Source organism: Bombus huntii, chromosome 14, assembly GCF_024542735.1.
Source record: "Bombus huntii isolate Logan2020A chromosome 14, iyBomHunt1.1, whole genome shotgun sequence".
Classification (NCBI taxonomy): Eukaryota; Metazoa; Arthropoda; class Insecta; order Hymenoptera; family Apidae; genus Bombus; species Bombus huntii.
This window is the reverse complement of record NC_066251.1, coordinates 1,739,769-1,752,531: the sequence shown is the minus strand read 5'-3', so window position 1 is coordinate 1,752,531 and position 12,763 is coordinate 1,739,769. Positions and strand designations below refer to the sequence as shown.

Sequence of the window (12,763 nt, the reverse complement as noted above, 5' to 3'; positions counted from 1 at the left end):
CATAGTGTGTTAATATCAATTATAAAAAATTCATGCCTGTTATTTCACTATTCCATATAATGGTGAATAAAATATTTCTACGGAAATTGAATTGCATTTAAATAGCTGCGTCATATGAGATTCCAAATTTGAAAATATGTCGAATCTTCGTACTACTCGGACTATGGTAGAATAATTTTATTGCACCACTGCTGTAGTTAGTCACATAAAACGGTTCAGGAGTTAAAAGAAGTATATTAATCACTAAAAGTCTGAGAAACAAAATTTACGATACAAAATAATATGGCAAGAATATATATACTGTATTTTTTTCCTTTTAATCGTTATCATATGAATCACTACCATTTAAATCATTATTATTACTTACAAGTCATATTGTGGTTGTTTCTCGGAGGATGTACGTGTTTATGTATGTGTATATTTCATTACGAGCTTATTATTATCGTTATTACTATTCTTATCGATATCAGTACCATGATTCATATTTCATGTTCTATTATACTCATTGCCGCCACTTTACATTGCCATTATCATTGATACCGTTATTAACAGCATTATCGTTGTTTTTTATTTTGCTACCGTCCATCGTAAACGCATTTAGTTACTATCGTCGCCCCATCGTTTAACATTTGTCATCGACATCATTGTCATACTTGATTTCAACACCGTAAGACATTACGTCACCTAGTCGAATGATTGGTTTACAATACGTTAATGCAACACGTTAATTAAATACATACATACGTAATAGGTCCTGCACTTTGAAAACGTAATTCTATTACAGAAAAGACTACTTCCGTTTCTTCCTCTGTGTTGTCAATGAAGTAATAAAAGCTGTTGTACAAGTTGTGCACGTATTTTACTATAAAAATATGCATTCTCGGACCATACAAATTTATCGCATAAATTTCTCTGTCTTATACGCACTATAGATACATACATACATGTATACGCGTAACATATGTTGCAACATATAGACCCACACGCATGCACTCGTAAATACATGGATATATGTATATAATTTGTATCTATATATATTTATATTTTATAGACGCGTAAACAGGATTGTCGATGCGTATATACAAAGTTATTTACATGATTGTTGTTTCAAAGACATTTACTAACCTCCACAAGAAAATTCAATTTCTACCAGGTTCCTCGATATACTCGCAAAAATGGTACAGAAATATTAAAGTCAAATTCAAGTAATCGCTGCATTCGTACTATCGATACACCTAATTATTTTTTCAATCGATAAAATGTTAATGACTCTGTATTTGGATATATTAAAGAATTAACGCAAATACATACGTGTACATGCAGATGCTTGGATCGATATCATGTACAGTGTCATATAATGAGGTCATAAGTTAAAGCATCAAGTAGACATACATTAAAATTACGCGGTATTAACAACCTCCGTCGTTTTTTATTTCATAATAATCACTGTATTGGTAAAAATAAAGCTACAGTTGTAAAGGAAGTATTAATTCTAAGTTGACATCTTACATTTTCGGCAAAGCTCAAGCGCCTTATCTCTCCCCTTAGATCTTCTTCTTTCTCTTCTTCGAAATTTTGCTTCGACATTTGAAGACCATGTATTTTCGACTATGACTAATTTTATGACCTCGCTATATCTCTTTCGTCAATAAAGGGATCAACAATTTCACGACGTTAACATATTTTGCAACACGCTTTGAGCCGAGTGAGAATAATCTAATTGAAACGGAACATAGCTGAACTCAACTCGTCGCTAAAAACACAATAAAAAGACACTTACTTATTATATCATTCGATGTAGCCGGAAGGAAGAGTATCCGAAATTATAATTGCGAACACGTTACGAAATGGCAGTAATGGAATCGAGGCAGAGTTCAGCCAACCAGGGCGACAGCTTTTTCCTCTTTCCCTTTACTTTCTTTTTCTTCGTTTATTACATTTTCAATATTGCAGTCCAGCTGCTCGGTGGGGCCATGTATGCTCTAAAGAGGGAATATGCAAGGGGAAATGAGCAAAGCGATATAACGTAAAATAATGAACCGGGATACAAGAGAGGAACCCGATGGAATCGATTGAAATTAAATAATTCTCGCATAAAATCTCATTTAAATAATTTACGATTCTCGTATGTACAAAGCGCTTGTTTCGCGCATTTTTTTCTATCGTTTCAAAAGTCTTTCTAGAATGACTCTCTCAAGGCATCGCGTTGTCGATAATCAATAATTAAAAAAAGAAAACAATAACAAATATCAGCAACATCGTTCAATTTGTTGTACTAGTTATAGTCACTATGTGTATGCCGTTCAAGTGTTTTTCGATAAACGTTCTTCATCTAGTTTTTCTTTACTCATCGTGCATGGCACCTGGAATTCGAAAAAATTAAAGAAACAACAACATTCTCTTGTTCTTTTTTTCAATCCTCCGTTTCCGTTTTGAAAGTCACCAGACTGGTACGCATTAATTATCCAACGATTCGAACGATTTGTCTATTGGCAAAAATATGGGTGTAAACGTTACACCTCGACACCGAGAACTCTGTCGACGACGTATTCGTACCTCCTTGGCTCTTCGCTATCGTTTTCTTCGGTTGATTTTAGGCTCTCACTACCTTGACCATTTTCTTGACAATGCACGTTCGCCTCGGTAGATCGACCTTTCGCGTTCACAGATTTATTTGTACTGTTGGCCGGAACGTCCTCGATCACGTTCGTGACCGTAGTCGTGTTATTGGTCGCGGCACCGTCAGTCTTCACCGCGGACGCATTCCCGCTAGGAACACTATTTGACCGCATGGTCAAATTTGAAACACCTTGAGCACCAAGCTTAGTAACCATGTATTCAGTGGCAATTGGTTCCGAGGCGTGTCTCCTGTGCTGAATAAGTGATGGTGATGGTGACGATGGATTCTCACACAATGAATCTTCGGGTGGAAGTACAGGAACATTGAGATTAACGCGCGTGAAGAAAGCCATCTTTTCTCTAAAATGCAAAATTAAAGTTACGTTAAAAATGTTATAAGTTAACATTTCCAGTGAATGTAACTATTTATTGTATATTTTTATCGAATATCGTTTTATGGTATAAGTTAATGTTTTGAAAAATTGGTCAAAAAGTAGACGAATAATTTTAATTTAGACGCTAGAAATTCCGCATAATTTTTTTTTCTAACAATTTAAAATAGAAATTTCAGATATTATATATTAAACAGTAATGTACATACTTGAACGAAATAATATCAGGTTTTCCTTTCCCAGCTTTTGTTTTCCGTAGTTTGTAGATTTCTTTCGAAGTTTTCTTCAACATCTTCTCTACTCTTTTATCCTCGGCACTTTTGCCGTTCTTTCCACTTTCGGCTTGTGCCATCAGGTTCTGGAACTTGTGGTCCTCTAACAACCATGCCGCAAAGTCTGTGTCTCCCTTTTCTCGCGCTTGTTCTAACCTTTGCTTTAATTCTCGCAATCTACTCAACTCGTCCTGGAGATTGTTCAGTCTGGCATGCTGTGCTTGAAGATCCAATTCAAGATCCAGTGAGGTTCTAGCGGTAGGTGGTAAATTGGTAGACTTTTTTGAGGCAGTTTTACAACTGAGAGCGGACAAAGGTCTTCGCCATCGAAGAGACCGTCTTTCTACCGAATTTCGTTGAAATGGTCCGCCTCTGCGATAAAGCGGCATGCTACTATCACTATCGCTTCGATTGAGCTGTAATATGAAACATCGATTGCAATAAATAATCAAATTAAATTTTAGACTACTTGACCAAATTTCTAAAAATTATAGATAATGTTCTAAAAAAGAAAGCAATGCTCACCCGACAAATATAGTGATTCTTGCTGACTGCAGCACTGGGTGAAAACGTTTGACTTCTTTTGATTACGATCGAATTTTTATCATCGTGCATAACACTAGAAACGACACCGGCTGCCGAAAGTTTCCTCTGTTTTCCTTGTTCCGGGATGAAGACGCACTCGGTATTAGTTTCTTTGTCCTGAGTTTGTCTTGCTTCTTCGTTTAATTCCTCGTCCTCCTATAATTATTTATAATAAAACTTTACAAATTTAGAAAACAATTTACAACAAATGCTTTGAGAATATTTAATGGCAACTATCCATAGAAAATTATATACCAGAAGGTAGTACTTTAAAGTATTATTTACCTCATGTTCTAACACATCCTCCAGAACATTATCTTCCATCGTAAATTCTACAATGATTCCTTCCTCGTCACTGTCCTCACTTCCGCTTTCACTTCCATCGTTCTCATCCTCTTCTTCAGGACTTCCCAAGCAATTGGCTAGCTCCTCCAGCCTTAACGAGATTGCCGTTTGCAGTTCATCGCATCCCTGATTTCTCGTCAGAGTCGACGTTTGAGAACTGATAATCGTGCTCTCGTCACTGCTTTCTTCTTTCGTATTCTGTCCAGCACGATATACCGATAAGTCTGATTCTTGTTTGTCGTGTTTGGCCTGCCTCGCTACGCTGATGGAAATGCTGTTGCTATTGCTGGTGCTAGTGCTCGGGCTGTCGGATGGTTGCATGAAGCGAAAGGAAAGTATGTTGTACCATTTCACGCTTGGCGATTCTGGACTAAAGTCTGCAAGGGACACTTGGGCGGATCCCTGCAATGAAAAGGTTAAAAAGTTAATCAGTTGGAAAAATACAGTGACTAGAAATAAGAATATAATTGGTATATTCTAAATCTCTTAATTATAATAATTTAATATTGTTGATCTCCAAAGGCAAGAGAATGCCTATATTGTAATAAACACAAACGTCATTAAATTAATATTTTGCTATCAAAAGTAAGTATAATTTACAGTACTTCTTATTGTATCTTGTTTAGTAGAAATAAACAAAATAAAGATATTAGCATTAGATATTTAAGATAAATGAACCTGAAGTTCGTAAAAAGCATATCACGTTACAAAAAAAAAATGTATACGCGATCATATCTTGTTTATTATGGCTGCATTCAACGTCATTATAAAAGCCATTGAATTGTCAATAAATTGGTAACTGATGAGAATCTTATCGTGCGTTAGACAAGCATTCGACGATTTCAATACTTTATTGCCATCTTGATATTCAAAGGAAAGAAACAAGAAAGAGCCGGAAGACACACGTACCAAGCACTCCTCAGACTCGTTACCCGTACACCAAACGTTGACTTGCAATGTCTTCGTGTACAGTTTGTTGAGTGGTACTGCAATCGGGAATGTTTCGCCGAAGGTTGGTTTGCGCAGATCCACAACAGGTTTCGTACAACACATGTGATTAACGGGCGGTTGCATCGGAAGCAATGCAGCCTTTATGTATCTAAAGCGCAAACAGGGGAAAAACAACTGTTACTATTCAACATTTTTAATCTTCATCCTAACAGGCTCGTCAACGTGACTCTAAATATCGCATATATTTATGTCTCGTTGAAAACGTTTCTTGTTTGTAAAATGTCGCTACATTTACATAAAGATACTTTACGATCAAAAAATTACATTCTTATATTATATTCTTATTCGGATTAAAAGAAATATCATAACGATTAAAAAGAGAAAGGAAGGATCCAAGAACACTTCCAACTTTCGAATAAAAAAGATAGTTAAAATAAGTTATGCCAGTTCTTTCCATTCTCCCAATACTCTATAAAAGATATCATAATATTTTTCATTGTTTTTAAAAGATTTACCGAATAAATTATCTTAACATTAAATATGTAACAAAATTATTTCTTCTGACAGTCACGTGCATTATAATCGAATTGAAATAATTGAATAATAGGAAAATTATACGATTAGATAAATACTCACACTTGCGCGTTGTTAGGTATGAAAAGTGCAGCCAAATTTCTGGCACGTTCGATTCCAACATGGAGCAAACCGTCACTTACAGAATATCTAAACAAACAAATTGTTTAGTTAAGCACTTACGTTATTGTTTCTACAAGATAGGAACCATATGAGATATAAACTAATTTCGACTAGACTCCTTTAAAGGAGAAAACTCCTGCAGTCTGTTACATAAATCACTGTCACTGTAAGTTATCACTTCACTCACGGATGACGAATGAGATCACAGAAACACGAGCCGAACATTTCCCAATTCTTCGCCTACATATCTCATATGGCTCTTCGATCTCCAATCTATGAAACAGAATTATATAAACATAAAACCAACCTAAGCTTAATTTGCACCTGTGCCGTCTCCAGGCTCATCTCGCCAAGCGCCAATGAATTGACATCGCCAATCGCTCCGGGCAGTTTCCTTCGATTAGAAGCCTCGAATACTCCCGAATCACCCGCGACACTTTCGTCGGAAACAGCTGCCGAGACGGACCTGGTGTTCGTACCAGAACTGCTAGCTCTCGAACGAATACCAGTAGGAGGAGGTGTCTCACTTATAGGCGAAAGAGGCGGTGGTTCCTGCGGAGACATTTGATGCTGCATAACGCATACAGGCCTGCCAAGGCCGCTTCCTTGGGACATATTTCCAGATTGCAATTCGACGGGTGGATGTGGGCCACCGACCAACTTAAGACGATCCTGAGGCGCAACACAGGATTGTTCGTGGGACGACGTTTGCTGCTGAGTAAGCCTAAGCTCCGCCAAACGGTCCTCCAGCTGATTTCCATCTAAGTGAGCATTCGACGAGGTTGTAGGTCTCTGATGTTGCCTTCTCTGCATCTCTACGTGTTCATACGCAGGTGGTGGGCCCATCGGGGCATTCTCATAAAGCGGCGAGACCGGTGGACTGACGCTGGAGAGACTCGATCTTGGCGACAAACTTGGCTGCGATCGACCAGGAGAAGGCGTACTAACGAGATTATTCTGCTCCGATCCTCTGAGCAATCTTTCTACGCGTCTATGTAGATCAACCATGTCGACTGGTCGCTCCTGTTGAGAGCTGACAGGACCCAGACACTGAGGACCGCCGTAAATATCAGTAAAGCTCAATCCAGAGCTAAGCGAACCCTTGCTACTGGTCGTGCTAAGGCTTCCAAGACTGGAACTGCTGCTCACCGAGAGCGTGCTCGCACTGAGAGTCTTCAATTGACCCTCGAGCATCGCCATCGAGCGTAAAGCGTCCCTCAACTGTTGCAACAGCAGTTGCTTCTCTTCGTGCAGTCGCACGCGATCCGTAATCGTCTTGTTCGACAATTCAAGCGCGTTGTTTAGATCCTGCTCGAGGCGACGGATCTCACTCTGGATCTTCTTCATATCTTGTTGCGTTCTCGTACGCGGAGTGATACTCCTTAACTCTCGAAGCAACTGTTCTTTCTCTTGGAACAGCAACAACTTGTCCTTATCGCTTTCTGTCTGACCAGGAGTTACTTTTTCCTCGAGGTCCGCCAATTGTTGTTGTATATGCTGTATCCTTTTCCTTGCTTCGTCGTACTGCAACCTCATCCGTGCCATCTCGGCCAGGCGAGTACCGATCGGGACCAATTCGCCGGAGAGATCAGTCTGAGACGCTGTACTAAGCTTCTCCTGAGGTAAGCTAAGAGTGCTGGCCTCGGGACTACCTTCGCAGAGCTGTAGTCTCGTCAATTCGTCCTTCAATTGAGCCAGAGACTGCATCAACTCGGCTTTCTCCTTTTCGCCCGAACTCAGCGATTTCTGAATGTTTCGAAGCTCCGTCATGATTGCCTGGGCCTCGGTGATGTTGTAACAACCGCCATGATGTCCGCTCAATTTCTGTTCGACGCTATATCAAAAATAACAGGGAACATTGAAACTCGTGTCTTCGGTAGATTATTCGTTCTGTTACGATAAAACTATAAATGATATTTATGTAAATCCGTACTTCTACGAGTTCCACTAGATGTCTGATGTAAATCTTGAAAGAAGACAGTAACGACATACCTTGCAAGAGTGTCCACTCCTCGTTGTGTACAGTTCATTTCAGCGCGGATCTGTTCGAGCTCTCGTTTCAGCCGGGAAACTCGACTCCTCGCGAGCGCGACATCGGATTTCAAAAGATCCGGATCGTACTTGGTACTCAATGAACTTGAACTGGAGCACACTGTAGACGAGATAGATGATCAATCATTACCTTTTCGTTCGATGTATTCTTTATTAACCCTATATGTGGAAAATAACAATGAACTCTGAATCAAAAGGTATAAAAAATATTGTTGCGTTTATTTGACTTTGTATTCTACAAACAATTGAAGACGACATTGGCAAATTTTTTGGAAAATAAGAAATATCCCTTCAATCGCTGTGGTATCAAAATTTTGCTGTATTCTAGTTGGACGAACGATATAATTGTAAAGGAATAACATGATAATAACAACTATATAGATAAAAATACTTTTATTGTAAAATAAATTTATTTGAGGGTGTTGTGTAGCACAGATAACGAAACGAACGATTAGCGCGTCGTAAGTTCCAAGTAAATCATTACTTTCCACGCTAAACTATACTTTGAGGAGTACTCTGAATGTCAAAAATTTGTTGAAAATATATAAATATTAATATGTACTCACAACTTGTACGCGAAGCACCGAGCGTCGTTAAAGCGTTGTTGAGGTGATTGTACTCATCCTGGGCCAGACATAACCTCTGTTGCTTCACATCGTAGATCTCCTTTTTCGCCTGTAACACAGTTGCAAACGACATTGTTAAAATTACGATCCATCGTTCTTCCGAAATAATAAAGAAAAAAATTCCTATCATAAACTTATAAAAGTCACGACATTCAAACATCCAACCGCATCCACACTGAAGTAATCGTTCGATCGTTCGATCATTTCGACTTTCGATCATTGAGTTTATCTTAAACATACAGTCGATTTTAATAATAGAAGCAAACAATCGAATAATCGATGCAGACTCTCGGTTAAATTAAATTGCAAATGCGCATATAGCACTTAGGCAACAACACTTAACAGAAAGAATTCTGCGGTTAAAAGTAACGTTGGAAATAGCACGTCGTTTCACGTTTTTAGCTCGATCACGCATCGAAATCCGATAGAAGCCACGCAACTGCCTGCGGCAGCATTCTTTCGATTTTCAAACAAGGAAATACCATTACACATGATTTACGTAGTGCTAAGAATGTCGGACGATCCTGCAGTTCGGATTGTTCCGCAGGTTCAACGTCGTAAAACAGAAGGGAATAAAAGAACGTAGTCGATCGGTAGCGAGAGAAACATTCGGAATTCACGGCAACGTTTCTCGTTCCGTTTCTCTCTCGTGTCGCGTTTCTATGGAATTTCGCACTTTTGCTATTCTCGAAAAGAGTTCTCGAAGCGAGCTCCGGTACTTCCAATTACCGTTCGTTTTCGAGGCCTCTCTCTTTCTCTCTCTCTTTTCCTCTTAGTCGACGTGTAAATGCGAAAGAAAGAAACAGTGAATGATTCGAAATTTCTATTCGATGTTATCAGCGGATCGTATCTTGATATTAGAGACACGTGAGATCGGAGAGACAGAGAGATATTTGAACGAAATATGAGACATTAGATAGCAGAGGTATGAAAAGGAAAACACTGATCGGTGACAAAGTCGTTGACGATGATACGCCGGACGTGGAATTTCACTTGAACGGATTCCAAGAGATCGGAGTAACGCACGAGATACGCGAAAATCCTGCAAGAGTCCTTACGTATTCACAGTAATAGTATGCGGTGGCGTCGGTGTCATCGCGTCTGTAGCACTGCTCCCAATAGAACCTCTGTATCTGTTCGTCGTTCTCGTAGTCGTTGTGGTAGCACATTCTCATTCGATATTGGGACACGACGTTCTCGTAAATTTGCTCCTGTTGATAAGGCTGTTTGCAGGAACGTTGCTGCTCGGAATATTGCTGGCGTTGGTGTTGTTGCAGTCGCTGTTGATGCGCCTGCTGATGGTAATTGTTTACGTAGGTGCGGTACTGGTGCGCCGGTACGAGTACGCAGAGTGTGTACTGACGGTCCATGCCGGGTACACAGTAGACTAGGCACGGTTCCTCTTCTTCTTCTTCTTCTTCTTCTTCGTCTTCTTCGTCGTCGTGGTCGTCGTGAACGTCGTGATCGTTGCCGTCTCTTTCTTTCCTCTCCGATATACTCTTCTTCCTTTCCTTCTTCTCCGCCTTTTTCTTCCTCGTCGTTTTCCTCTTCGCCCTCGCCTTCCTCTTCTTCTTCTTCTTCTTCTTCTCCTTCTCGTTCTCCTTCTTCTTCTTCTATCCCGTCGGATGTCTATCTCCTCTTCTCTTCACCTCATCTTCGCGAAGGCCTCCTCGAGACTGGCCGGTTTACGGGGCCCGAAATTCCGATCCCCACCTCTGTGGGTCTCAATTTTTAAGGGATCCCACCTTTTTTCCTCCTTTTTGCCTTCTCTTCCTTCGCTTCTTGCACCACCCGGTCGATTCTCTCCTTCCCTTCTCGTTTCCATCCTGCTTTTACCTACCACCCTTCTCCCTACCATCCTATCCAACATCCTTCCTTTTTACTCTTTTATTTCTCTCCTCCTCCTTCTCTTCTTCCGTTTAATCCTTCGATCTCTGCCTCTTTCTCACTCGAGCACACATACACGCGCGGAGCCTACCTCTCTCAATCTCCGTATAGGCGTTCCTCCTCTCCTCACTTTCCGTCTGCTCCTTCCATAGTCTTTTCATTTATCTCGCTTCAACCACGGTGGCCTCAAGCGGCTCTTTCTTAGCCGGTGTAAAAAGGCGGGCCTCAGGATGAGGCCCGGCAGGACCGTCGCAATCGAGCCCTTGCGCCCCCCCACTCCCAATCTACTTTTCCTATCCTCCCTCTATTTCTTTCTCCTTTTCGCTACCCAACAATTTCTACCTTCTTCGTTCTCCGCATCCCCCACTTTGCCTCTTCCTTTCAGATACCATACATTTCATGCGGTATTCGTTCCTGGTGAATCTAATTGATACTAGAACGTACACACACGTGCTGCGTCCGCTCACGCACCATGAATATTTACGATATCGCGTGTCGAAATTTTGCTCCTTCCCTAGGCCTTCTCATCTTCGATGATCCTCCATCTCTTCCTTTCGAAAGTTCCATCAAACTAAAAATTCTTTCGTCGATAGAAATTCTCTTGACCTATATTTCCTCGTCAAATATTTCCCATACTTCCATTTTCCAAAATATCCATTACAGAGGAGAAAAACACCGATCGACGTTCAACGAAGAAGAACCGTTAATTTCGTTTCCGCGCACGTACACGACTAGTATACCCGACGGAATAGTTTCGTCGAATAGCCGAACGACGAAGCGTCGACGAGGTCGCGTCTCGAATTTCACCGTAGTATTCGTCATCGACCCCCGGAGGACGTACATTTTTTTCAGCGATGCGGAATGTCGTGGTGGTATGCAGGGGCCTGATATGCAGGGCGCCGCGGGGCGAACGCACGATCCTGTCGCTGGCGGAGCCCAGCCTGTAAGGGACGACAGCAGGGATGGAGTAGGGGCCCGAGAACCGGGAGAGGAGGGGAAGGAAGGCCTGACGAGGTCACAGTACGACCCTGCTGAACGTGGTCCCATCTCGGACTCTCTGGTCGGTAGTAGAACCGACCTTGAGTCGCGCATTATGCCTCGTCCTTGTTGGAATTTCTGGGGCCACTACTGGCCCATCAGCCGTGTCTCTGATCATCTAAGAACAGGCCCGGTGGACCTTGGTGTATGTCCCCTCTCCGTCAGAAGGCCCGTTCCGTACCAGTAGTGATGGGACCAATTCTCCTGCCTTTGCACATCTTAACGATTTATTTCATTACCGTCGCTGATCGATAATCCATGCCTATTATACTTTCATAACGTTAATTCAATTTTACATTCGTCCAAATTACGCACATTTTACGAATTCCAGGTAATTATTCCAAGTTTTTTTGCAAACTATTTTTCTTCTTTCTCGTGTAGTTTCCACTAAAATGATAACTTACGTATTTGTACAAAAGCAAGCATTTTTACAAAAAAAAAAAAGCCTTCGCGAGAGGACGGAATGGACTATCTTCCTGTAAAGTAATTAGAAAGCTCGCGTTTCAGGACATATTTTTCTATTCTATATTCGTGGGACCAATTTGCACGAACATATCGTCTCCATAAAACATGGTCACTCTGCATTACGAAAATTTCACAATTTTTCATGAAAGTAGCGACACGCGAGTGGCGAGCAAGGGAAAAATCAAAAGGACGAAAGTTGTTCGGGAATTACAAGCACCGGATCGATCCCATCGCTACGCATCGGAGAATTTCGCCCCACCAGGCGAGCTTTGCCTCCGTACACCACCTCACCACCCCAAAACCGCCGAAGGATTCACAGGGCTCGGGCCCCGCGCGCATATTTCTCGGTCCACACTATTATTGTCGGAGGCTCCGCAGATGCTATCGAGTACGAGCCGGTTCGCTCGCCTCGCGGAAAGAGCCTCTTATTTTTCCCCTCCTCCACCTCCACCTCCTCCTCCTCCATCGCTCGTTCTCCACCTCCACGAGGCGCAGCTCTTCTTACCTCGATGCTTGCATCTCCCTTACGTATCTATCATTCCTTTTTCTCCCTCGAAAGATCTCTCGAGTCGCTTCCTCTTCGTCCTCCCGAAATCTCTTCCGCTTTAGCTGACTTTTTACGCCACGCTCCGCTGGACATGTCCGTCGCGACGCGACGCGGGAATCTTCTTTCGTTCCGAACGAATTCCGGTTAGAGACGTTCCATAAGTCAATTGGAATGTCTCTCACTCTGACACGTGTTACGTTATTCGGATATTATGGGTCGGAGAGATACATTATTCTCCGTTAACGTCGTCTTATGAGCGGAGGTCACCTCCTGTTCATTTACATAGGA

At 41.4% G+C, this 12,763-nt stretch overlaps 1 protein-coding gene and 1 long non-coding RNA gene across 6 annotated transcripts in view; one reads left to right on the top strand and one right to left on the bottom strand.

The window, feature by feature from the left end:
• The window catches only part of LOC126872926 (uncharacterized), a 171,686-nt gene that overhangs the window by 134,798 nt on the left and 24,125 nt on the right, over positions 1–12,763 (top strand). The gene's annotated exons all lie outside the window — the stretch shown is intronic.
• The window catches only part of LOC126872900 (protein kibra), a 42,800-nt gene continuing 30,315 nt past the window's right edge, over positions 279–12,763 (bottom strand). For all 5 annotated transcript variants that reach the window (XM_050633135.1, XM_050633134.1, XM_050633136.1 and 2 more), the window contains 9 exons: positions 8,479–8,587; positions 7,853–8,012; positions 6,168–7,694; positions 5,801–5,887; positions 5,123–5,312; positions 4,154–4,615; positions 3,809–4,024; positions 3,221–3,699; positions 279–2,979 (listed from right to left, as the gene is read on the bottom strand). In XM_050633135.1, the coding sequence (XP_050489092.1) occupies positions 2,514–2,979; positions 3,221–3,699; positions 3,809–4,024; positions 4,154–4,615; positions 5,123–5,312; positions 5,801–5,887; positions 6,168–7,694; positions 7,853–8,012; positions 8,479–8,587 (3,696 nt within the window). In that variant the 3' untranslated portion in view covers positions 279–2,513. The remainder of the gene's footprint in view (positions 2,980–3,220; positions 3,700–3,808; positions 4,025–4,153; positions 4,616–5,122; positions 5,313–5,800; positions 5,888–6,167; positions 7,695–7,852; positions 8,013–8,478; positions 8,588–12,763) is intronic.